This window comes from Crocuta crocuta, unplaced genomic scaffold (genome assembly GCF_008692635.1).
Source record: "Crocuta crocuta isolate KB4526 unplaced genomic scaffold, BGI_CrCroc_1.0 scaffold67, whole genome shotgun sequence".
NCBI classification, from domain to species: Eukaryota; Metazoa; Chordata; class Mammalia; order Carnivora; family Hyaenidae; genus Crocuta; species Crocuta crocuta.
Genome location: NW_027531896.1, coordinates 1300971 through 1327741, shown reverse-complemented (window position 1 = coordinate 1327741; position 26771 = coordinate 1300971). Strand labels below are relative to the sequence as shown.

Here is a 26771-nt window from a genome sequence, read left to right as displayed (position 1 = left end):
TCAGTTCTGTGAGGTGAAAAAGCTCTGAAGATTGGTTATACAACAATGTGAATGCACTACTATTGAACTGTACATTCAGAAATGGGTAAAAAGATAAATTTTATGTTATGTGTATTTTACCACAAATAAAAATTTTAAAATAAATGCATAACCCAATATGAAAATGGGTAGAGGAGACTTAGACATTACAAAAGAGTTCCAGTTAGCCATTAAAGATATAAAGGGTGCTAAATACCATTATTCAGAGAAATGGAAATTAAAACCACAACTACTACCAGATGGCTAAAATTAAAAAGACTAACATTACCCAAGTGTTGGAAAGGATGGGGAGCTGGAACATCACACAACACTGACGGGTATATAAAATGGTACAACCACTTTGGAGCACTGACGGCATTATCTACCAAAGTTAAGCATACAAATACACTCATAGGTCTACTCACAGATCCATACACAGCAAAATCAAAGACATGTAAAACAATATTCCTAAGAGCCTCAAGCCAGAAACAACACATCCATCAAGAGCAGAGTAGATCAGTAACTGTGGAATAATCATACAATGGAATTAAACAGCACAGAAACATGAATAAACCACTGCTACATGCAACACGGAAGAATCTCACAAACAATTTTGAGCTAAAGAGATACAGTTGATCCTTGAACGATATGAGGATTAGGGGTACCAACTCCCCCCACATAGTCAAAAATTCATAAATAACTTATAACTTCCCCAAAGCTTAACAAAGTGCCAACTGTTGACTAGAAGCCTTATTGATAACATAAACAGTCAATTAACACATACTTTATGTGTTATTCATATTGTATGCTGTAATCTTATAATAAAGTAAGCTACAGAAAAGAAAACATTAGGAAAACCATAAGGAAGAGAAAATACATCTATAGTACTGTACTGTATTTATCCAATAAATTTTGAATTTAAAAATTTTGAATTTCAAAAACAGGCAAAGCCAGTTTAAGGTGTTACAAGACTAAATAGTGATTATCTTTGGGTAGAAGTAAAGTAATAGTTAACAGGAAAGGCAGAGCAGGGCAGAAACAGGGATTCTGAGTTCTATCTTGATCTACATGGTAGCCTACGGGGAAGACTTATAAAAAGATGAGGAGGTCAGGAATGACAGATGCTGGAAAAGGAGCATGGAAGGTAAAAACTAAGAAAAAGAAACTCTAATAGTACTTGGTGACCGAACCGTTCCTGACCTTTCAGCTCAGGAGAAGGGTAAAGTCATTAAACAGTGGGGAACGGGAGGTGGCACACTGAAGAATTGAGTACCGACTCTCCTGAGAATGTAGAGTGAGGATGGTCACTACTAAGTAGGGCATAAAATGAGGACTACACTACAGAAGGGCCCTTTTAAAGTGTAATTATGCCCCAGGATAAGCTAACAGCTAGTCAGGATCCAAAATTTTCATGCATCTTCAAAACCAAAGTAAGTCACTCTAATTCTTGCTCACGAGATCTTTTCATTAAGGAAAAAATACATATTCATTTACCTTCCTCCTCCCAGAAAGAGAAGTCCAAGGGCCATGTGATGGGCTAAGTGGAAACCATAGTTCATTTCACCACCTGTTTTCATGTGCAGGAAGCGACAGAGCTGCAAAACTTTTAGGTTCCCCGAGCCGGCCATCACCATGGCAAGAGACAGCAGCACCACACTCAGGCAGGTCTCCAGGTTGTACGGCCCTGTCTGGAAATGCAAAACGACGGCATACTACAACCCTTGTGCTTACATGTCTTTATTATCAATCTAAATTGGCCATTGTTAAACAGACTACAAATATTTACTAGTTTAAAAAATCTGCAAAACCAAATTATTTTCTCTATGAAATTCAAGTTCAGGGTAGAAAATTCAAAAAATAAAGTATCAAAAAGGAAATAATAATCCCTTGGTCTGCTAAGAGCCAAAGAGAACTGCAATAAATATTTTGGCCTTTTCCCCAAATCTTTTCCTGTATCTATGGATTTTTTTCCAAATGAAATGGGGGTGTTACTATACATGATATTGACTTATAAAAAATTCTTACAGAACATGAGTTTGACAGCTCCATCATACAACAATATACAGATACACCACAACGAAATTTACCTAACTACTTTTGGACTTTTTGATTTTCAAGTTTTCTCATATTATACATAATGTTGCATAAATCTGTGTGGCGTTTATCAGAAAATAATATCTAAATCTTATTCTCTTCTGTTACTACAGAAACAATGTCTCGAAACCAAGTAAATTTTTAATAAGCACTAATTTTTAAAAAAAATAGTTACCAATATTCAGTCCTGAGACAGGATGGCATAACATATAATAATCCGTGAAGGATATGGTTTTTGCGCTCACAAGAATATGATACCATGTACATCCTTCAAGGATCATCATACTTGTCCCTAATTAATATCCCAGAACACAAATACAAAGATGAGTCAAAACCTCAAATCCCTCATTCTAAACTCAAAGAAGTTGCAGAGATACTTGACAACACATAAGTAATTGAATTATCAGTGAATTTTCTTCAACTTCAATTTTATTCCCAAGGAGAATGATCACTTATGATAAAAAGACTTACTACAGAAGCATTAGGTGCAGACAAATAAGTCATAAAATCTTTTGCAAATTTATGCTGGAAAACAAAAGAAAAAATCTAAAGTTAAAAGAAGCATATCAACACATTGTTTAAAAAGAAAACAGAACAAAGTAAACTAAGATATTTCTTACCAAACAGTTAAACGCTGATAAGTTTTCAGAGCCCGCAAATCGAAAACCCAGAGACAAGCAGGCTCCTGCAATTATGTAGACATGTGCCTGCCTGGAAACAGATTACAAGAAATTTAATACTACCTTTATTTTGCTTTAAAATTCATTATATCTATTATCTTGGGGTAAAAATAATAAATATTCCTGCTCTCTAAACTAGTTTTTATTCTTCTGGGAACGCTCAATTGTGCCTCTACTCAATCAACAGATTTCTTTAGCAGAAGGACCATATGGCCCTTACTGATTAAAGTGTGCCTCTTGTCTATGTATTTCTCACACAGCTAAGAAGATAAATTTTTAAAACAACTGCCAGATTTTTTTAATGTAAAGGGTAAAAGAGGAATAAGTTAAATCTCTGATGTTGTTTTTTGAGGGCAAGAGCTCTATACTTGAGAGACCTAAACAAACAACTAAGAAAAAATCAACTCTGAACATCTGATAAGTGACAGTTAGAAACATGGAGGATTCAGAATTATTCCAATCAAGGAGAACATGTCTCCTACACAGTATACTTCTATTTATTTATGAGATGCTAGGGGAGTTCGTTTGATTTACACATTTCATGACTTACGACAAAGTTTCCAAATTCAAGTCCTCTGAGCAAGGCAATTCAATTTCACTGAGAGAGATACTATTTTCTCTTATAATCTGTCAAGACAGAAAGCAAGAATACCTGTACATTAATATTCAAGTTACAAATATTAAATGATTTGAAAACTGACATACCAGCGCCTAAGTGGCTCAGCCAGTTGAGCATCCAACTTTGGCTCAGGTCATGATTTAGGAGTTCGTGAGTTCAAGCCCCATATCAGGCTTTGTGCTGACAGCTCAGGGCCTGGAGCCTGTTTCATATTCTATGTCTCCCTCTCTCTCTCCCCCCCATCCAACTCACTCACTTGCATGTACCCGCTCTCTCTCTCTCTCAAAAATAAACATTAAAAAAATGTTTTAATCTTCTGCTTATCAAAAATAACTAAGAAAATGAATAGACCACCACAGACTGGGAGGAATATTTGCAAAACATATTTCTAGTAAAGGGCAGTTATCTAAAATATGCAAAGAACTCTTAATATTCAACAATAAGAAAATAACCCAATTAAAAAACGGAACAAGAGTTCTGAACAAGTATTTCACCAGAGAAGATACATAGGTAGCAAATGGATATGAAAAGATGCTCAACATCATATGTCATGAGGAAATTAGAAATTAAAACAACAATGAGATAACATTACACACCTATTAGAAAGGACAGAATTCAAAACACTGATAACACTAAATACTGGTAAAAATGTGGATCAGCAGGGACTTTCATCCATTTCTGGTGGGAATGCAATATGGTATAACCACTTTAGAAGATAGTTTGACTATTTCTTACAAAACTAAACATACTCTTACCATGTGATCTAGCAATCATGCTCTTTGGATATTTACCCAGAGGAACTGAAAACAAAACAAAAATATATGCAGATCCACACATAAACCTGCATATTGATTATTTAACAATTTTATTCATAATTGCCAAAATTTGGAAACAATCAAGGTTTTCTTCGGTAGATTAATGGATAAATAAACTGTGATACATCTAGAAACTGAAATATTCAGCACTAAAAAGAAATGAATTATCAAGTTATGAAGACCGGGAAGGCATATTAAATGCATATTAATNGGGGGAAGGTTTCTAGAAAATTTTCTAGCAGTTCAATAAAAAGATCAGCACCACAAATTTTAAATGAGCAAATGATATGAAAAGACACTTCACAAAAAAAGATACACGAAGGAGCAATAAACAAATGAAAAGGTGCTATCATTATTAGCCAGCAGGGAAATGCAATATGAGAATAAGATATTATTACATATTTAACAATACAGCTAAAATTAAGAAAACTAATACCACCAAATACTGACAAGATATGCAGTACCTAGATTTTTATAAATTGTTGGACAAAGTGTAAAATGGTACAAACTCTCTAGAAAAAGGTTTATCAGTTCTTATTAAACTAAATATATCATCTACTCTATACCTCAATAATTCCAAAAGAAATTAAAACAAGTCCACAAAAATATCTGTGTAAGAATATTTACAGTAGCTTGATTCATAATAGCTAAAACCTGAAACCAACCCAGGTATCCAACAAAAGAGAACAGAAAAAGAAACAATGGACTACTCACAGAATGTAATACTACTTAACAATAAAAAGGATGAGCTACTGCTACACTCCAAATCAGGCTGAGTGAAAGAAGTCTCATACGAAAGGATATATACCGTACGTGATTCCACTAACATAAAATTCTACATCAAGCAAACTAATTTATTTTGAGAAAATATCAGAAAATTAGCTGCTCTGGGGGTAGGAGGTGAGTGTAGATTGAGGGGGCAGGGAAGGAGGGCACTTCTGGTCATTCTGAGAGAGATTTGTTTCCATGAACTTATGCATTAGTCAAACCTTATCAAATAGTAGATTTAAGATTTATGGATTTCACATATAAAATTTTATCTTAAAAGGAAGAAAATGTAAACAAATACTGAATTCTAGTTAATGATACATATGCTGAAATATGTAAGGAAAAGTATACTACTGTCTGCAACTAACTTTGAAATTCATCAAAAAATGATGGATTTGATAGAGGATAAAGGGGATAGATGATTAAACAAGTTCATATAGTAAAATACTAACTGTAAAATCCAACTGGTGATATTGATGTTCTACAAAGTTCTTTGAACCTATATTTTGAAATTTTTCTTATTAAGATACTGGAAGAAACACTACAATGTTCTTGAAGATTAACAGATTTATTTTATAAATAAAAACAAACTGGGGCACCTGGGTAGCTCAGTCAGTTAAGCATCCAACTTTGACTTAGGTCATAATCTCATAGTTCGTGAGTTCAAGCTCCTGAGCCTACTTCAGATTCTGTGTCTCCATCTCTCTGCCCCACCCCCCACTTGCACTCTGTTGCTCACAAAAAAAAAAATAAACATTAAAAAAATTTTAATAAAAAAAAAAAAGAAAGGAACTGAGATCATCAGACATGGACAGTTGATTAAAGGGCAATATTTAGTTACAGTACCTGATTTACAATTTTTAAAAATATTTTTATAATGTATTTAGTAATTTACAACCAAGTTAGTTAGCATGTAGTACAATGATTTCAGGAGCAGATTCCTTAATGCCCCTTACCCATTTAGCCCATCCCCCCTCCCTCAATCCCTCCCCCCAAAATATTTAATGTTTATTTTTAAGAAAGAGAGTGCAAGTGGGGGAGGGACAAAGAGCAAGAGAGAGAGACACAGAATCTGAAACAGGCTCCAGGCTCTGAGCTGTCAGCACAGAGCCCAACGGAGGGCTCAAACTCATGAACTGTGAGATCACAACCTGAGCCAAAGCTGGACACTTAACTGACTGAGCCACACAGGCACCCCTGATTTGGAATTCTAAATAGGAGTCTGCTTATTTTTAACTGTTTGGCTTATTAAATAAATATGCTATAAAGTAATTAAAACTAGTTATTATATACAATATCTAAATAAACTTGCCACAAAGTAAAATAGCATCTTAAATAAATGTGTGCTTAATTAGGGTAAAAATGTCAAAAATACTTTCTTAGGTTTCTTTTGTATATTTCATTTTTAATACCATAATTTCTTGGGATCTAGGGCCACAGCTGGGGTCTATGGTCAGCACACAATCTTAAGCTGAAAGTTCCTATGTTTTCAAAAATACTATAAATAATCATCAATATTGCTTTTATTTTAAAAAGTATTTTATAGGGTTTTGGAAAATCCCACAGGAAATCATAACTTATGCTATTAACAATATGACAATATTTACTATATATATATATACTCACTTGAGGAACATTGCTATCAACCCACTTGGAATTTGGTAAAATATCATCCCACAGAATCAGGCATCGAGCAAGTGTCTTAAAAATGTAACAGATAAAATTAATCAGAGTAGGCAAAGTTCATGGATTATATATAACAATGATAATATTAATGTAAAAATCAGTTCCCATTTGATGGCAATTTTGCAAAAAAGACAGTACTCAATATCAACTTAAGCTAAATTCATTAAAATAAATTGAAGATTTAGATTTTAACATAGAAAAAACTAAAACTGAGTTGATTACTATCAAAGTTTAGAGAACTTTTTAAAAAGCATGTTTTTAACTTGCTTCATAAAAGAAAAATCAGAAAGAAAAGAATCTTAGCACTTTCTATATAACTTAAAGGCTTTCATATGCTAAAAACATACACGTTTAAACATTAAAGAATAAAGGGAAAACTGTAAGCAATTATGTCAAACAGTTACAATCATTAGTTTTACCCTTAACAGTAATGCTGCATCCTTAATAATAAAATATAAAATAAAGCAGTAACGAAGCCCCAGTCACTTATTGCTTGTTGAATAATGTAAGAAACTGAAAATGTCAACTCTTAGTATAATATATCAACATGGTTGTGTTTCCTGGCATTCCTACAAGGTACATTTGGGAAATTACGAAAGAAAACTATCAATTACATATACATGATGGATTAACAGTAAACGGGCTCCCTTGTAGAAACATGTATATTCACAAGCTACACTTGAGAACCACAAATAGACTCCTCATGTTAGCAGAAATAAAAAGTACAAAGTACCATACCCGAAGCAAGAGAAACTCGGGTTTCACGAAGTCCAGCAAATACATGGTGTCAGGCGCTCGAAGCCAATCTGCAATGGATCTGTGGGTGGCGGGGAGAAGAAGGCGTTACTGCTCACGTAGAGGGCAACATAACAGGAATCCCAAGACAGACTTCAAACCCTTCTCCCCACTCCTTCCACTACCCTATTTGTTTTCCATAGTACTTTATACCTTCTAATACAGTATTTGTTATGTATGTCTGTCCTACTATGAAATAAGCTTCACGAGAACATATTTGTAGTTTTGTTTTGTTCACTGAAATATCTTTAGTCCCAAGAAAGCACTGACTTCATCCAAATAGATGAATATGTATGTTTTTAAAAAAAATTTTTTTACATTTATTTATTTTTTTTAATGTTTTTTATTTATTTCTGAGAGAGAGAGAGACAGCGTGAGCAGGGGAGGATCAGAGAGAGAGGGAGATACAGAATCCAAAGCAGGTTCCAAGCTCTGAGCTAACTGTCAGCATACAGCGCGACATGGGGCTTGAACCCACGAATTGTAGGATCATGACTTGAGCCAAAGTTGGACGCTCAACCGAGCCACCCAGGCGCCCCAACATTTATTTATTTTTTTTAATGTTTTTTATTTATTTCTGAGAGAGAGAGAGACAGCGTGAGCAGGGGAGGATCAGAGAGAGAGGGAGATACAGAATCCAAAGCAGGTTCCAAGCTCTGAGCTAACTGTCAGCATACAGCGCGACATGGGGCTTGAACCCACAAACCACAAGATCATGACCTGAGCCAAAGTCCGACGCCCAACCAACTGAGCCACCCAGGAGCCCCTGAATGTGTATGTTTTTAACCACTTTGTTAATTTTGCATACATTCACTTTTTCTAACAGGAGAAATTTACAACTCTGAAAAATTTCTTGAATCTTAAGGTATTTTTTAACTTTATTAAAAGACTTAAAATTTTAAATATGGTTTAATGTCTCCTACCCAACTTTCCTATGTAAAATGTAAAAAAATAAATGCTAACTGTCTACTTTCAACTATCAGCACTAATTACTGGGGGTGATGGAAAGGTAGATAGTATGATTATTAGGAAAGTTCTTGAAATAAACAGAAATCAGGTTTACAAATGGTAACCAAGAATAGAATAATGCTAAGTTTTTCTGGCTTAACCAATCCTCAAACAACATGCAAAATTAATGAAAAGGAATTTGGGCATCTGTTGACTAGTGACATCAACTATAAAACAAAAATAAAACTGGTAATTATGTTGCCCCAAGATTAAAATAGCAAAATATATTGATTCTAGATAAAAATCTACGTAACTTGTAGTACTGGAAAGAATTAAAATCAGGCAAATCTATACAAGGAAAATAAACTCATTAATCTAGTTTTACTACTGAGGTCAGAAAAGAAGTCACATCATGGCAAGGAATGGAGTCAGGGAATGTGATACCTGTTGTTGGTTTTTAAGTAGATCATGGCCAAAGCTAGAGTGGCACCTGGACAAGTTACATCAACATTTATGGTATCGCCTTCCTATCAAAAAAAAAAATTATTCATGTAAAAGAGTTCTGAATTATTACAAACTCATTTTCTAGCTTATGCTTAAAATTAACAGATTTACATATGTTGGTAAGAAAAATACTATTTGCAAATTCACTTCTTAGCTTCCAGAATTTTGATCTGTTGCTTTAACATGGACTTACTTTGATTTGATAACTTGGAGATTTATGCTTCTCCCTGTGCATTCCTGCTTGAAAGCGCCTATGGCCTCCAACCATGTACTGATAAAGCTGCTCAGGAACATTGAGATCAGACATACCTATCAAATTACTGCCATGCTGGAAAAGGAAATAACAAACATGTGAAAAGAAATTTTATGGAGTAAGATCCATAACATATACTCATTGACAAATAAAAGAATGAACTAACTTCAAAGCAGTGTATTTTGTTTTTTTTTAATTAAAATAATGACTACTCATAACTACTACTACTTAATATTCAATCAAGCTCTTAATTACTCAGATTAAGAATTACAATACTTAATATATTTAAGTTAATACTTTCATTTCACAAAATAAAGGCTTTAAAATACAGTTAATTATACTAACAATAAAAGAAAATATTAGGTATGTAAATGTAACCTGAATAATGAGCACCTGAGTCCTTTCATTATTGTGCTTATGACCTCTTACAGCAACAATAACTATAATAATAAACTACTGGATACTTTCTCTGTTCCAGGTACTATTCTGATGTTTAACATGGATTAAGTTAATACAACAATTCTACCAAAGAGCTACCATTTTATAGATGAGGAAAGTGAGGCACCAACATATTAAGCCCAAAGTTACACAGCTAGTAACTGGCAGGATTAGATATAAACAAGGATGTAAAACAATCCATGGAGTTGCTTAACCAAACAACAATACTATAGTTAAATGACATAACTCACTGGTCAGGACCAAATCAAGATCCCAATTCCCAGTATGTTGCTTTTCCACTGTACCATCTGCCTCCTTAGTTCATGTGTCAAATGTGAAGAATCAAAAGCCTAATAGCGAACTTTTCTTTATATAATTTAGTTTCAGTATAACACTGTACTGGTGGTTCTTAAGGAACCCACATTCTAGATGACAGTCATTTGATGAAATGTTTCTGATAATTCTACACTGTGTCTCATGCATGTGGTTAAAGATGGATCAAAGTGATATTACATTGCCACAAAGCAAATACTATGGTGGCAACACTCTGAGATCCCAGTGAATACCAGGGTGCCAAAAGAAGGTCATGGTTTTCTCTAGCAACTACTATAGACTCTTAAAGCTTCCCATCACACACACATTTCCACAATTTTCTTTTTTTCTGTCTGAGGGGGCTATCATTTCATTTTCTGTCCTAAATTCCTAGAGATATTTTATTCCCTTAGTTCATTCATGCACATTTACATCTAAACCAGGGGGATAGAAACCTTAAAGCCCCACTTTTCAATACAATTTCTCTCCATTTCCAAATCTAGCACTTTGAAAAATATCCAGAAAGGAAAACAGAGCTAAGAATCAGGTCAAGTCAGAGTAAGGCAAAGTGGTAATCAGAGTTAAGTATCAAGATCATTTGTCTCAACATGCAGATATTATAACTGAAGCATCTGAAGACATAGAGTGCTTACCCCCAAGCAAACCATGCCCAGGGCCAGGCCAGCAGCTAAGGAGTAGGACTCTCTGTCAGTGCAGTATTCCATTTCAGGGCCTGGGGGTCGTCCTGTAAAAGAAAATAACACGGTTCAAGCTGGCCTCTTAAAATTCTACCATAATTCTTAGAATTAACTTTCTAGTAAGCTGCATAAGAAGCATGAATTCAATATAACTTCACTCAAAAAGATACGACACTATCACAAATGGTATCCACAATTGTCAGTTCATTACAAAATAAAGCCCAAAATGGTTCTTTTAATATACCAATTTGAAAGCAATGACTTTCAGACACTGTGAAACCTTGGGTTTTACTTTTTTTTTTTTTTTATCAAGAAGTAGAAAAAGTTGGGGCACCTGGGTGGCTCAGTCGGTTAAATGCCCGACTTCGGCTCGGGTCATAATCTCACAGTTCGTGGGTTCGAGCCCCGCGTCAAGCTCTGTGCTGACAGCTAGCTCAGAGCCGGGAGCCTGTCTTCAGATTCTGTGTCTCCCTCTCTCTCTGACCCTACCCTGCTCATGCTATCTCTATCTCTCTCTCAAAAATAAATAAAACATTAAAATATATATATATATATTTTTTTAAAAAGTAGATAAAGTTCTTAAAGGGAAGGGTGCTCAAAAACATTTCATTTTTAATTTCTTGCGTTTTGTTTTTGTTTTGCTATTTCCAATCCACTCATTAGAAAGCTAAAAATGTGTTCAAATAATAATGATGGACAAGAGGACGCTATGTTTTGAAGCTAAATATTTGAGGACACTGGGGTAGCTCAGTTGGTTGAGCATCTGACTTCAACTCAGGTCATGATCTCACAGTTTGTGAGTTCGAGCCCCATATCAAGGTTCTGTGCTGACAGTTCAGAGCCTGGAGCCTGCTTCAGATTCTGTGTGTCTCTCTCTCTATCTGCCCCTCCCTCTCTTGCATTCTCTCTCTTTCAAAGATAAATATTAAAAAAATTTTTTTATGTTTTTAAGCTAAATATCATATTTCTAGACACTTATTTTGATTCTATATGATAGTGAGCCCTACTGTGGTAGAAGTCCTGTGTATGGATCCTAAAAGTTTGGCTGGATCCAAAATTCATACTTTTAGGGGTGCCTGGGTGATTTGGTTAGTTAAGCATCCAACTCTTGATTTCAGCTCAGGTCATGATCTTTTGATTCATGAGTTTGAGCCCCAAGTCAGGCTCTGCACTGACAGTGTGGAGTCTGCTTGGGATTCTCTCTCCGACTCTCTCTGCATCTCCCCGACTCGTGCAAGCACACGCACGCACATTCTCTCTCAAAATAACTAAATAAACTTAAGACAAAAAGTACTAAGGGAAAAATAAAAGACTAAAGGTTGCCTCATTAAATATTTTCTGGAGCTCAACAATAGGCTGGCCAAATAAACATGAAAATTAATAATCTGTGCACTAATATCAGCCTTGGAAAATATTCCTTATTTTTTTTTATTACTTAGCATGAGAACATTCTATCTAACAAAAGCTACTATTTTTCCCTTAATTTTTATGATTTTACTGTCAGTTTTACTTTGGTTTCTGTGGAGTGGGCAATGTAGGCTTATGAAGACACAGCACTATTAATACTGTACCTATCTCAGCCAATAGGACTTCTGCAGTGTGCCTGTGAGCTGTCCCCTGATATACAAGGCCAATGCCAACCACTGCAGCCACTTGCACATTGTGAGGAACATCAAGTTCTGTCGACGTTGGGGGTAAAAGGGCAGGAATGTGAATGCTAAGAAGCCGAGTAATTGACATATCCATGGTGCCCAGTTTAGCAGCAGAAACACCAAGGAGCAGTCCAATGCTTGTCATTTCATGACCCTAAAGTAGAAAACAGAATGAAATTTAAGTCACTACCAAAACAAATATGTAGCCTTAAATACAGTACTGCCTGCCAGTACTTTCAGCAAGCACTCTGATTGACAGGCACAGTCAAAAGCGCCAAGAATACAACAGCAAACTAAACAGACACAGTTCTTTCTCTCATGATGCTAGCGCCCTAATGGAGGAAAAAAAAGTGTTTAATTAAAATAACAAATATATTACTTAAAAAGCAGTATACTGAAAAGGTACAAAATAATATGAAATAGTATTTTTAAAAAGCCTAATTTAGATTAGGAGGAGCTGGAGAATTATTAGAGATCTCTGAAGAGGTGAAATTTACAATAGGACCAGATGGATTAGTACAAATTAGCCAGGAAAAGTGGTAGAAAGGGAGGCGGTTAGTTTTAGAAAGTAAGAGAAAATGAGGTCAGGCAAGAGAACATGTAAATGGTTCTGATGTGATCCAGAAAATAAAGCTTCACATCAACAGTCAAGTGACCACAGGATGCCATGACGATTCAATGAGAAACAAAAAGTCTTTTCAAAAAATGGTGATCATTGTAGAACACATGCAAAAGAATAAAGTTGGACCCCTTCCTTGTATCATTCACAAAAATTAACTTAACATGGATCACAAAACTAAATGTAAGAGCTAAAGCCATAAAACTCCTAGAGGAAAACACAGATATAAATGCATTAGGACCACAGGTTAGACAATGAAATATGATACCAAACCACAGCAACTAAAAAAATAGATGAGGGGTGCCTGGGTGGCTCAGTTGGTTAGGCATCCAACTTCTGCTCAGGTCATGATCTCACATGCGTGTGAATTCGAGCCCTGCCTCAGTNGCACTGGGTGTTATAAGGAAACCAACTTGACAATAAACTATTAAAAAAATAAAAATAAAAATAAAATAAAATGAAAAACTTTTGTGCTTCAAGGATATCATCAGAAAGTGAAAAGTCAGCCCACAGAATGGGAGAAAATTTTTGCAAAGCTTAACTGTTAATGAACTTAGTATCTGGAATATATAAAGAATACAACTCAGTAAGACAACCCAATTTTAAAATAAATAAAAGATCTAAATAGACATTTCTCCAAAGAAGACTTACAAATGGTGTATAAGCACATGAAAAGATGCTCTATGTCATTAGCCATCAGGGAAATACAAACCAAAACAATGAGATATTACTTCACACCTACTAGGATGACTATAATGAAAAAGACAGACAAGTGTTGGCAAGAAATGTGGAGAAACTAGAAACCTGACCTATTGCTGGTGGAATGGTAAAAAGGTACAGGCCTCTGGGAAACAGTTTGGTAGTTCCTCAGAAATTTAAACAAACATTTGCCATATGACCCACCAATTCTACTCCTAGAAATATATCCAAGAGAAATGAAAACATATGTCCACACAAAAACATGTATGTGTTTATAGCACCACTACTCCTAATAGTTAAAAAGTAGAAATAACACAAATGTCCACTAACTGATGAATGGATAAATACAGTACATCCATACATGGAATATCTATTGACCAATAAAAAGGAATAAAGTGCTAATACATGATACAACATGAACAAACCTTGAAAACATTATGGTAAGACAAAGAAGCCAGTCATACAAGACCACCTATTGTATGATTCCATTTATATGAAAGGTCCAGAATCAGTAAATCCATAGAGACAGAAAGTAGATCTGTGGTTGCCAGAGGTTAGAGTGAAATGGGAATGGGATTACTGCTATTGGCTATGAGGTTCCTTTATGGACTGATGAAAATGTTCCAAAATTAACAGCAGTAATGGATACACAATTCTCTGAATATACTAAAAACCACTGAATTCTATACTTCCAATGGATGAATTTTTATGACTTAAAAATGGAAGAGTTTAGGGGCACCTGGGTGGCTCAGTCGGTTAAGCGTCCGACTTCAGCTCAGGTCATGATCTCACGGTTCGTGGGTTTGAGCCCCACGTCAGGCTCTGTGCTGAGAGCTAGCTCAGAGCCTGGAGCCTGCTTCAGACTCTGTATCTCCCTATCTGTCTGACCTTCCCCTGCTCACACTGTCTCTCTCTCTCTGTCTCAGAAATAAATAAAACATTAAAAAAAAAATGGAAGAGTTTACACCAACATAAAGAGTTTGGTCTGCCAAACTCTGAAGTGAAAAAATTTGGTTTACCAAGAAGGTAAAGTGGTCAGTCCCTATGGTTGGAATGTGGAGAGCAAGGGAATGAATGATACAAAGCAAGGTTGCACAAGCAGGATCACACAGGCTCCTGGAATGTGTATCAAGAGCAATGGAAGATCTTTAAAGAGTGTTGACATGGGAAGTCTTTAGAAAGATCACGCTGCCAGCTATGAGATCAATGGATTTAGAAGAACAAGAATAAAGAAGGAAGAGCAAACAGAACAATTAGGACCTACTGAATGGCCTAGGAGCAGAGAGTCTCACCTTGGTCAAGTAGTCATGGATATTGAGAGTAGCCAGTTTGGTAAGGTGGCCATTCAGACCCAGGGCCATGAGGAAGCCAGCATATTCATTGGCTAACTCAGCATGCTTGGGCTTATTATAAACAATCCAAGCTGAGTCGATCTGGGACGCGGGGGCTATCTTCAGGCCAGCAGCCACACCATTATGGAAGCTGGCCCAGCTCGTCATGTTAGGAGGCACATCGATGTTCCCACTGTTAAGGTCTACTGTTGTGTTCCGAGGAGGGGCCCGTCCTATTCAGGCAAACAAATTTAAAATTGAGACAGTAATAATAATTCAAAAATCCACAATTATTCCATTTAGATTTTTGAAAACAGATATCACTTTTTCTACATTAGAAACCCTTAACCCCGTAATACTTAGAATATTAGGTTACTATGAGTACTTAAATTTTACATATGTACATCAAACCTTATTCAAGGTAGAAAAACACTAGTTGTTTAAAATAATTCATTATCTGAAACTGGACCACTTTTTTACATCATGTACAAAGATAGACGCCAAAGCACTAAAGACATAAATGTGAGATGTGAAACGAAAAAACTCCTAGAAGAGAACATAGGCAGTAATTTCTTTGATATCAGCCAAAGCAACATTATTCTAGATACATCACCTAAAGCAAGGGAAACAAAAGCAAAAATAAACTATTGGGACGACATCAAAATAAAATGCTCTGCACAGCAAAAGAGGAAACCATCAACAAAACAAACAGGCAACTTACTGAATGGGAGAAGATATTTGAAAATCATGTATATGATAAAAGGTTAATATTCAACTTATACAACTCAACATCAAAAAAAATCTAAGTAAAAACAGGCAGATAACCTGAATAGACATTTTTCCAAAGAAGACATATAGATGGTTAACAGATATATGAGAAGACACTCAACATTGCCAATCATCTGGGAAATGCAAATCAAACCCACAGTGAAATATCACTTTATACCTGTCAAAGTGGTTACAATCAAAAAGAATTAACAAATGTTATTAGCAAGGATGTGGAGAAAAAGGAACCCTTGTGCAGTGTTGGTGAGAATGCAAATGTGGAATACAGTATAGAGGTTCTTCAAAAATTTAAAAACAGAAACCCCATTTGATCCAATAATTCTACTACTGGGTATTTATTTACTACCCCTCAAAAACAAAAGCATTAATTTGAAAAGATACATTCACTTCTATGCTTACTGTAGTATTATGTACAATAGCCAAGATATGAAAGCAGCTCAAACATCCATCAACAGATGAATAAAGATGTAGCATGTGTGCCCACGCACGCACGCGCATGCGCACGNCAAACAGGCAACTTACTGAATGGGAGAAGATATTTGAAAATCATGTATATGATAAAAGGTTAATATTCAACTTATACAACTCAACATCAAAAAAAATCTAAGTAAAAACAGGCAGATAACCTGAATAGACATTTTTCCAAAGAAGACATATAGATGGTTAACAGATATATGAGAAGACACTCAACATTGCCAATCATCTGGGAAATGCAAATCAAACCCACAGTGAAATATCACTTTATACCTGTCAAAGTGGTTACAATCAAAAAGAATTAACAAATGTTATTAGCAAGGATGTGGAGAAAAAGGAACCCTTGTGCAGTGTTGGTGAGAATGCAAATGTGGAATACAGTATAGAGGTTCTTCAAAAATTTAAAAACAGAAACCCCATTTGATCCAATAATTCTACTACTGGGTATTTATTTACTACCCCTCAAAAACAAAAGCATTAATTTGAAAAGATACATTCACTTCTATGCTTACTGTAGTATTATGTACAATAGCCAAGATATGAAAGCAGCTCAAACATCCATCAACAGATGAATAAAGATGTAGCATGTGTGCCCACGCATGCACGCGCGCACACACACACACACACACACAAAGAACATTGCTCAGCCATTAAAAGGTATGAGATTTTGCCATTTACAACAATATGAATGAACCTAGAAGGTATTATGCTAAGTGAAATAAGTCAAAAAGAGAAAGACAAATACCATATAATCTCACTTATATGTGGAATCTAAAAAACAAAAGAAATAAACAAAGAGCAGAATCAGACCTATAAATACAGAGAATAAAATGATGATTACTAGAGAGGAGAGTAGGGTGATGGGCAAAATGGGTAGAGAGTGGGAGGGAGATATAGGCTTCCAATTATGGAATGCATTAAGTGATGGAAATAAAACGTGCAGCATTGGGAATATATATAATCAATGGAATTATAACAACATTCTATGGTGACAGACGGTAGCTACACTTGTGGTGAGCATAACACAGTTATTGAATCACTATGCTGTACATGTGCAACTAATGTAACACTGTATGTCAACTACACTCAAAACAGTAAAATAATAATTTTAAAAATAAAATAATTCATCAACCTTTTGCTAAAATACATGATGCTATAATAAGATAACCGATGCCAATTTAACTTTATACAGATCTGATTAGGATACCTACTGCTTTGAAATCTTTCTTTCAAACAGAAAAGAGCTTAGTAGAAAATAAAACAAAGAGGCACCTTGGTGGCTCAGTCGGTTAAGGGTCCAACTCTTGATTTCAGCTCAGGTCACGATCTCATAGTTTTTTAGTTCGAGCCCTGTACTGAGCTCCATGCTGACCGTGCAGATCCAGTTTGGGATTGTTTCTCTCCCTCTCTCTCTCTGCCCCTTTACAACGTGCTTGCGGACACACATTCTCTTTCTCTCTCTCAAAATAAATAAGTTAAAAAAAGAAAAAGATCTAAAGGTACCTGGATGGCTCAGTTGGTTAAGCATCCAACTTCAGCTCAGGTCACAATCTCACGGTTCATAAGCTCAAACCCCGCGTACAGCTCTGTGTTGACAGCTCAGAGCCTGGAGCCTGCTTCAGATTCTGTGTCTCCCTCTCTCTCTGCCCCTCCCCTGCTCGCACTCTCTCTCTCTTTCTCAAACTAAACATTTAAAAAAAATAAATTTAAAAAGAATTCATGATGCTCTGCTCTCTCTGAATTCCTTTTCTTGAGTCTTTTGGTTTTGATCTACACTGTGTACAGGCAAACACAAATTCTTTTTACGCTTTTAACGTTCTGTATTGAGTCAGACCATGGATGAATGTTTAAAATTAGTATTCCAGATACTGCATAAAATTGCACAGTTCACTATAAGTCTGAAAATATGGTTTTAAAGGAGTTCTAAAGTTATGTAAATTAAATTTTAAAAAGATGCACAATGTCTTAACTGGAGATGGCATATACATACACACAAAGTGAAATATATTTGTTTTTACCATTTGCTTTATGCACCTGAGAGCAAACTCAAATGCTGGTGCATGACAGCACCACACAGGGTGACAAGTTCATGAAAGGCAGAGAGACTAATAATGAAAAAACTCACTTTCTAAGACAACTGATTATATGCATAAGACACTATTTATACACAAGAGAAAATGACAGGCAAAGGATAAAACAAATTTTCTTCAACAAGAATAACAATATACAAAAGCACAAACAGGGTATATCAGTGTGAGTTAAGGAGCTATTTATTCTAAGAATGTATCTTTTCCTAAATTAACTTATTATTAAAACAAGGTTTTTGGTGGGGGGAAGCTTGCCAAAATGGCTGAAAGAATGAAAGCTTGGATGAATATCAGAATTTGCAAGTCTGAATGTGCAAATTTAACTAAATGTATTCAGAAAACAAAAAAGACAATTCAGGTATTTATTTTTCAACACCCACCCAAGAATCACTGCCCAGATTTAATACATTTTAACATTTGCTAACTTTGCGTGTAATTATTTTCTTTTTAAACCAAATTCTTTATATGAAAACTTTCAAACAGTTGAAAGACTCATAGAATGAACACCTATATACCCTGCTCTCCATGAAGATTCAGTAATTATTCAAATTTTGTCATATTGCTTCATCTCTAAGAGAGAGAGAACAATTCAAATACTGAAGGTAATTCTGCTCACTATGTCTCTAAATAAGATTAGGGGTCCAGAACAGGTATAATAAGATGAAAATGTGTTCTTCACTCAGCTAATCTCATTTTCTGTATGCTATTAAAAGTATAAGATCTTCACATATCTAAGTGGGATTCTGGATTTTATTAAATTGTGCAACTTAAAACATTGTGGAATTATATTTGTATATATTATATACATTACTACATGTATGATATATACATTTTGTAGAGGTCTCATGAAACCACACATATTATACTTCAGGAATTTTCAATGTTATTTTCGACGTACACAATCATCACCTTTAGAACATATTCAAACTAGCATTAGGTGAATGCGCACTATAAAACCTACTGTAACCAATAATATTGAGAAATGAACACACTTCCATCTTACAGAAGTAAAAATCCACACAACCCAACAAAATGATAATTCAATAATGTTACATCGAAGCCTTAAAATCTTACTGTCCTAGGAATTCTACTTTTAAAGCAATTAACAACTAAATAAATGACTATACCCTGACAACATGTTTATAGGAGCAAAAAAATAATTTCCAACAGAATCAGGTTATTTACATAAACTATATTCCATTAAATAAACTACTCTGGAGCAAATAAAAATAAAGTTGTTGATTAAAACTATGTGTATAGAATACCTATCTACCTACACATATATACAATATAACTGTACACCTATGTTTGGTAGATATGAAAGGATGCACACTCTACAGTAAATTTTAAAACAATTTCTAAAACAGATTCAAATTTGTTGATAATTAAGCACGTATAAAATTATAAAATAGAAAAATTGGAAACCATTCATACCAAAATGTTAACACTAGTGAACTCTACCAAATGAGTCTACTATACTTGAGCATTTACATATTCTACTTCAAGATTATTTAAAGTTCAATAACCTCACCATTATCAGTATCTTTCTAAACTTTCCCAAGTGCCTTTTTATATTATGAAATGGTCTCATTAAAAGCAAAACTTAGTTAACAGGCTACATGCTACGTCAATGTTTACTGTGCTTTGCTATTCGAGCTTTGACAACCACTAGAGTAGCTATTAATAATATATGAAATCACTGGGGATAGAAAGAGCATTTCTTTGTTTTTAACTAAAACAATTCAATAACTCCACTAAAGGGGCGCCTGGGTGCCTTAGTCGGTTGAGCTTCCGACTTTCACTTAGGTCATGATCTCGCGGTTCGNCACGCTGTCTCTCTCTCTCCTAGAAATAAATTTAAAAAAAAAAATTAAAATTAAAAAAAAAAATAAAAAAAATAACTCCACTAAAAATGTACTTAATCATTTTCCTTTCTCGCTCAACCCAGAATTTAACATACCAGTCAAATTCAATTTAGGAATAGGCAGTGGTTCCGTTGGAACAGGATGGTATGAAAACAAGGTAAACATTCCCCGTCCTACGGGAAGGGCCATAGTTCGCTGACACAACTGGAGCAATCTATAATTAAAATCAAAACCAAAATGTGAGAAATCTTTAAGCAAAAAGAAACTGGAGTGTAATCTGTAGGAAATTATTCCAAAAGAAGAAGTTCTGGTAAGATGAAATCACATCAAAGTAAATCCAAACAAAGCTGTGGCTGAATCATCCAAACATGGTTATTCTCATTTTAATACTCTTGTTCCCCTTAGAAATTCTAAGAGAGAGATACATTTCCTTTCTTTTCATATTTGCTTTGAGTAAAAACCAGCTGGTCTATAAACCAAGCCAACCCTCCCTGGGCATCCACAAAGAGAAATCTAAAATTCTATTCTGGTGCTAACCTGTTCAAAGGAAAATGTTACTATATGTTTTGGGTTTCCTCATTTTGTCATTTTCAGACTAGCTGCCTTTAGTACGCCTGGGATCCTCCTCCCAGCCTTTCAGCCACCATAGCCTCAGAAGTGCTACCTCTGTGGCCTATACACAGGAAAGGAAAGAAATTCCCTATATTGGAAACCAGTGGATTTCACAGTGTCTCCAGGGCAAAAAGAATTAGTTTCACTTACACGATGGCTAAGATTTATAGGATTAATGGCACTATAAATCAATTATATTCAAAGTTAAAATGGCTTCATTGAGTTCTATTTTGAAACTAATACACTACTCTTAACTTTTTTCTATATTAAATCACGTTCCATATAGCCCCTTAAAAAAAAAATCAAACAGAAATTGTGGGGTAGGGACATTTATAATCAGGAAACAAACACTTAACCTAAGTTATATCTGAAGACACAAAAACATCCCTTCAGAGGCTAACATTTTCTCTGCAGACAAAAGCTATTCATGAGCACGTTCTCTATCTGTATACACATACGGCTGCTTTTCTCGTTTTTGGTGAGGAAAATTTGCAGTCCTAACATTCTTTAGGAATACTGCCCTACGCTAATTTAGAATCAGAAAAATTCAAGGCAATCCCATAGAACTTTTTTAGCAGAAATCTTAAATATAATACACAAAACTGTAATAATAGAAACAATAATACTGTAATCCTTTCTATTTGTCACTGATTATAATGAGATACTAAGAAAAAATATTGCCAACTAAACTATAACACCTATTGTGTTATATTCTGATTTCAGAGATATTAAAAGGTAAAGAAAAAAAAACTAGCATCATAGTATCAATGAACTCAGTTAATAATCATGGCTGACTGCATTGAGGTTTACTACATACTGGCATACTGGGCAGTGTTCTAAGCACTATGTAGAAATAACTCGCTGTACACCCAGAGCAACCTTGTGAGGAACAAATGCTACAATTATGCCCATTCTTATAGTTGAGGCAACAAGAAGTTAAGTAATTCATCCAAAGATACCCAGAGGATAGTGGCCAAGCTAGGCTTCCACACAACTTCTCTGTCACTCAATCTCCTCAGATCTAGGTGACTATTACCTAGGTATATATGGAGAGGAAACTGTGAGAGGAAGATTATGACTAATTCAGGTCTTCAACACCCTGCAGCTAAGTGTGGTTGGTCCTTCCCTTTAAAGCAGTTCCACGGTAAGCAAAACAAGGAGAACCAGAAAATCGTAGTGGAAAAATTATAGGGGATGGATACAAGGCAGGTTAACAGTACAGGAAAGAATTTTAAAATAGAAGTTGAACTGTTCCAAGGCAATGACCCTGAAATGTCACAGAATGGGTACTAATGAGTCTTACAATTACTGAGGATATGATATATGTTAGAGAGTGGCAGCCCAGAAGTTTGNAAGTTTAAACTATACTAAAACTTATAAATATATTTATATAATACATACAAATTTTCTCATCAAGATATAAAAGAATGAGTTCAGTGTTTTGCTTTGTAAACTCTTAAGGTTAACTAAGCAAAATGATTTAGGGTCACCTTTGCTAAACAGCACACAGCTGTTCGAGAGGAGGGTCACTTATGTCATCAGATACTCTTATGTTATCAAATGCCAAACACTCTGAAAAACTGTTATAGTTTACCAAGTTTGAGCAGATACTTAAAACACATGGCACTTTTAACTCTGAAGTATCTTTTCAGGGTTTTAAAGCATAAAAAACACTGGCAAGAGGGGTGCCTTGGTGGTTCAGTCCATTAAGTGTCCGACTCTTGATCTCGGCTCAGGTCATGATTTCATAACTCATGGGATCGAGCCCCGTGTCATGCTCTGCTCTGACAATGCAAAGCCTGCTGGGGATTCTTTCTCCCCCTCTCTCTCTGCCTCTCCCCTACGTGCACACTCTTTCTCTCACAAAATAAATAAACTCTAAAAAAAAAATACTGACAAGAGATAATGACATGTTTCCTTTACCTGTTTTCTTTTTCCTCAATAAACTCATGGTCACTGAGCTCTGGATACTGTACTACATTGACACGGACAGGCTGCGCACTTTGAAGAAGCCTTCGTACGTCCTGTACTCTTAAATCTTCACTCCATATTAATGACATAACCTCCTGATTCATGTCATTCATGCCATCATCTTCCTCCTCAGTTTCTGTTCCTGAAGGAACATCTGATGAGAGCACCTGAGTAACAGACTTGATTGTAATAATAATTTAAAAACCAACCACCATGCACTCACTGAACACAAAGATATATAGGATGATGCACCATAACTCTATCAGTACAGAGAAAATAGGTATTCCATAGCAAAGCTGGTTTGGGTACCCAGTATATACTGGGACTTCAATCTAGAAGTCTTTTTGAAAAGTACAATCATACTGCCCACTTGGGAAAATTATTGAGCCCAGGGAAAAAACATTAGATTTAGGACAACAGTTAGGAAGCTGATTCCGTTAGAGAAACATTCAAATTACTAAAAGTGGAATATGAAACTCACTCACTATTACCAAAGAAGCACACTAACTTAAATAATATCTTTGATTAACATAAGCAGAAGAAAACAACCTGCAACAACATACAGCAAGGACTGGAGGAAGTTAACAGTACTTTCTTACTTTAGTACTTTAAATGGATCATAATTGATTTTCACTTTTTTATAAGGATGTTTCTTAACTTTCTTAATCGGACTGCAGCAAAACAAGCGAGGAAGGTTAATCCCTTGATTATCATTCTTTCTCAGAAGCTCAGCATGTGCTTTCATATGAGCCTTCCCTGTCTAAATCACACTTCAACCTAGATGTGAACAGCATGAAATCTTCTCAATTTTCTCTCAAGAATTTTATACTCCTTTAACAAAAAATTAATTCCATTTAAAATGCTAAAGTTTCACAACATTTAATGTGCAAGCAACATTAGCCTGAAAATAAATAATAGCAGATATGACCAACTAATCCCTCTTACTTAGTTCATAAATATTCATTATGGCTCCTATGGAACAACTAATTTTAAAAGAAACTATATTCTAATGGGTGAGTTAGCTATAAAATATAGGCCCAAATGGCAAATAAACTGAAAATAGATTAGTTATAAAAGGTAGCCTCAGGTAACTGAACAAATTGAATTTAGACAGAATTACTTAAGATCATACTGAATACAAATCAAAGATTATCAATATCATTTGGTTTTAGTGCTAATGATGTTAAACTGCTCTCACTAATAGTAACAAAACAGGTCTAAATGCTAAAATTTATCTTGGGAGGGGCACCTGGGTGGCTCGGTTGAGCGTCCGACTTCGGCTCAGGTCATGATCTCACGGTTCGTGGGTTGGAGCCCAGCGTTTNGGAAAAGATCACAATATTATTAGCAAAAAAAAAAAAAATTAGTTTTCTGTTTAGAACAGGACAAATAGTAATTCAACTAAGAAATGTTACACAAGTATAGAAAAAAAGCCAGATATGCTGGGCCAGCGCTGCTGGAGAAGGGATCCCATGGCAACAACTTCTGTCATAGACCCAGCAGGCAAGTTGTGACACAGACTCTGAAGCTCCAAAGAAGCATTAATAGCTTAAGACCTAATGTGGATTATAAATAGTTACTTTTTCATTAATATGTTCAAAAGCTAGTAAGTGATGAGGCACATTTGTGCTATTCTCTTAGGGATATAAACAAAGTAGAAGAGTCACNCGGAATGCTGTTTTTTTTTTTTTCTAAGCTAAATAGAATTCTAGAAGAAGTAGCAGAAATTCCATTTTTAAGTTCTAAAAGAGACTGAATTTAAAAAGAGAGATCATTAGAGAGCAATGATATATTTCATTTTCTGTTGGTAGTCTTCTCAGAACCCATTCTTTATAAAAGCAAACAAGGGGCGCCTGGGTGGCTCAGCTGGTTAAGTGTTCAACTCTAGGATTTGGCCCAGGTCATGATCACACAGTTCCGTTGGTGAGTTCAAGACCCGCGTTAGGGTCCACGCTAACAGCACAGAGCCTGCTTGATTCTTTGTCTCTCCCTCTGTCTCTGCCCCTCCCTCACATGCAGGTGTACATGTGTACACTTTCTCTCTAAAAGTAAATATATAAAATTTATTTAAATAAAGTAAAAGCAGATTGGAAGACTGACAAAGGACAGAATTCCAGGAAGGATAATCTAAGACATCTTCTAAACAACTTTAGTGTCTCCTATCCCAGCACCCAAAAAACCCTTTCCTGGTGCTTCAGTTTTATGGGATTAAACAGATGTATTTATATCTATTTAAAAGGTTAAATTCAAGAAATTCAACACATCAAAAAAAGAAAAGAGAAAATAGTTACATATTCATATTGAGGCTATTAACTAACAAAGTAGTTAATTACCAATTTCTCTCCCAACAAGTAGAGAAGAGGCACAGTACTGGATGTACATGCTCAGCACTTATCCTAACTCAAAGCAAAGTCAGGCAAAACACGGTCTTCACAAAATCTGTTCCCATGTCAATTTATAAATAAGAATATCTGCCCAATTATAAACCCCATGGCATAAAACATAAAAGACAAACTGATATATACACTTAGAAAAAGACTTAAGAGAAAAATGAAGATTTCTACTTTGATTCTGAGACTAAACCTGAACTTTTAACTTTCTATATTGATACTCACAGATTTCCCTTTGGGTAAGTTTCCTTCGCAGGCCTGCTTGGACAGATCCTGCCTTCCAATCAAGAGACAGACAGCTTCTGGCCAGTCGGAAGCAGGCTGTTCACGACAATGGTAAATTGCATCTCTGATGGGAAGAGCAATTCCAAAGGGAAGAGTTTCCAAGTCTCTTAAAGTGAAACCTTGTGATGAAAGGAAAGGAGAACATTTTTCATTCAGACCTGCCACTGTCCCAATTATCCTCTGACTGAAGTTAATCAATATCTATCCTGACAAATAAAAGAGAAATCGATTTCATTCACCTTACTACCAGACTAGTGTCTTAACATCAGGTATTAGTATAAAAGGTCTCTTTAAAAGAACTAAAAACCTTCAGAAAAAGAGAAACAACCCAACAGAAAGGAAGAACAAAAAGACATTTCTCAAAAAATAAACACAAATGGTCAATAAACATATGAAAAGATGCTCTATTTTCTGAGTGACGAGGAAAAGTTCAAATTAAAACTACTAAATATATAATTTCACACTCACTTGAGAGACAAATATTAAAGTAAATCAACACCAAGTGTTGGCAACTATGCAGAATAATAGTAATTCCCATCCACAGCTGGTAGTGGTACAATCACTTTGGAAAACATGCAGCATATACACATAGGTCCACCCTTTATGGTCCATTAAGAACCATACAGAAATTTGCGTACATGTGCACCAGGACACAAGTATTAAAATATTGATTAGCAACACTATTCACTCACTATCATGAAAAAAGGATAGGGAGGGAACAGCCCAACTGCTATCAACAGAATAAACTGGGATATATTCAAACAAGAGAGTATATAGCAGTGAAAATGAATGATCTACTGCTACCTGAGTTAATACGGATGAATTGAGTGAAAAAATAATTTATATCTATATTCATTTATATGAAGTTCAAAGACCTATAACACCAAGCAATAGATAAAGATGATAAAACTATTAAAGTAATGAGGGAATGGGGCACCTAGGTGGCTCAGTCAGTTAAGCAACCGACTTTGGCTCAGGTCATGATCTTGCAGTTCATGAGTTTGAGCCCCACATCGCACCTTGTGCTGACAGCTCAGGGCCTGGAGCCTGCTTCAGATGCTGTGTCTTCCTCTCGCTCTGCCCCTTCCCCCTTCTCTCTCTCTCAAAAATAAACATTAAAAAAAAAAAAAAAGAATGAGGGGAAGAAATGAAAAACTTAGGTAGGGCCGTGGTTACCTGCACAGTAGGCTGTGTGAGAGAAAGATATCACATGAAGCAGACATGCAAACCTCTTCTACTACACTAGCAATGTTCTACTTATAATGGTAGGTGACCAGCGCACAACAATGTTCACTTTATTATTATTCTCTAAACATACACATTTTATATATTCTTTTATAAATACTTCATATTTAAAATTTTAAAGTCCTCA

At 35.3% G+C, this 26771-nt stretch overlaps 1 protein-coding gene across 2 annotated transcripts in view; it reads right to left on the bottom strand.

Annotated features, from left to right (window-relative positions):
- The window catches only part of ANAPC1 (anaphase promoting complex subunit 1), a 98418-nt gene that overhangs the window by 24706 nt on the left and 46941 nt on the right, over window positions 1-26771 (bottom strand). For both annotated transcript variants that reach the window (XM_077773458.1, XM_077773457.1), the window contains 14 exons: window positions 25340-25518; window positions 22677-22891; window positions 20237-20355; window positions 14891-15162; window positions 12200-12434; window positions 10584-10675; window positions 9121-9255; window positions 8868-8950; window positions 7419-7497; window positions 6621-6695; window positions 3343-3419; window positions 2733-2823; window positions 2584-2637; window positions 1513-1706 (listed from right to left, as the gene is read on the bottom strand). In XM_077773458.1, coding sequence (XP_077629584.1) covers window positions 1513-1706; window positions 2584-2637; window positions 2733-2823; window positions 3343-3419; window positions 6621-6695; window positions 7419-7497; window positions 8868-8950; window positions 9121-9255; window positions 10584-10675; window positions 12200-12434; window positions 14891-15162; window positions 20237-20355; window positions 22677-22891; window positions 25340-25518 — 1900 coding nt within the window. The remainder of the gene's footprint in view (window positions 1-1512; window positions 1707-2583; window positions 2638-2732; window positions 2824-3342; window positions 3420-6620; window positions 6696-7418; window positions 7498-8867; window positions 8951-9120; window positions 9256-10583; window positions 10676-12199; window positions 12435-14890; window positions 15163-20236; window positions 20356-22676; window positions 22892-25339; window positions 25519-26771) is intronic.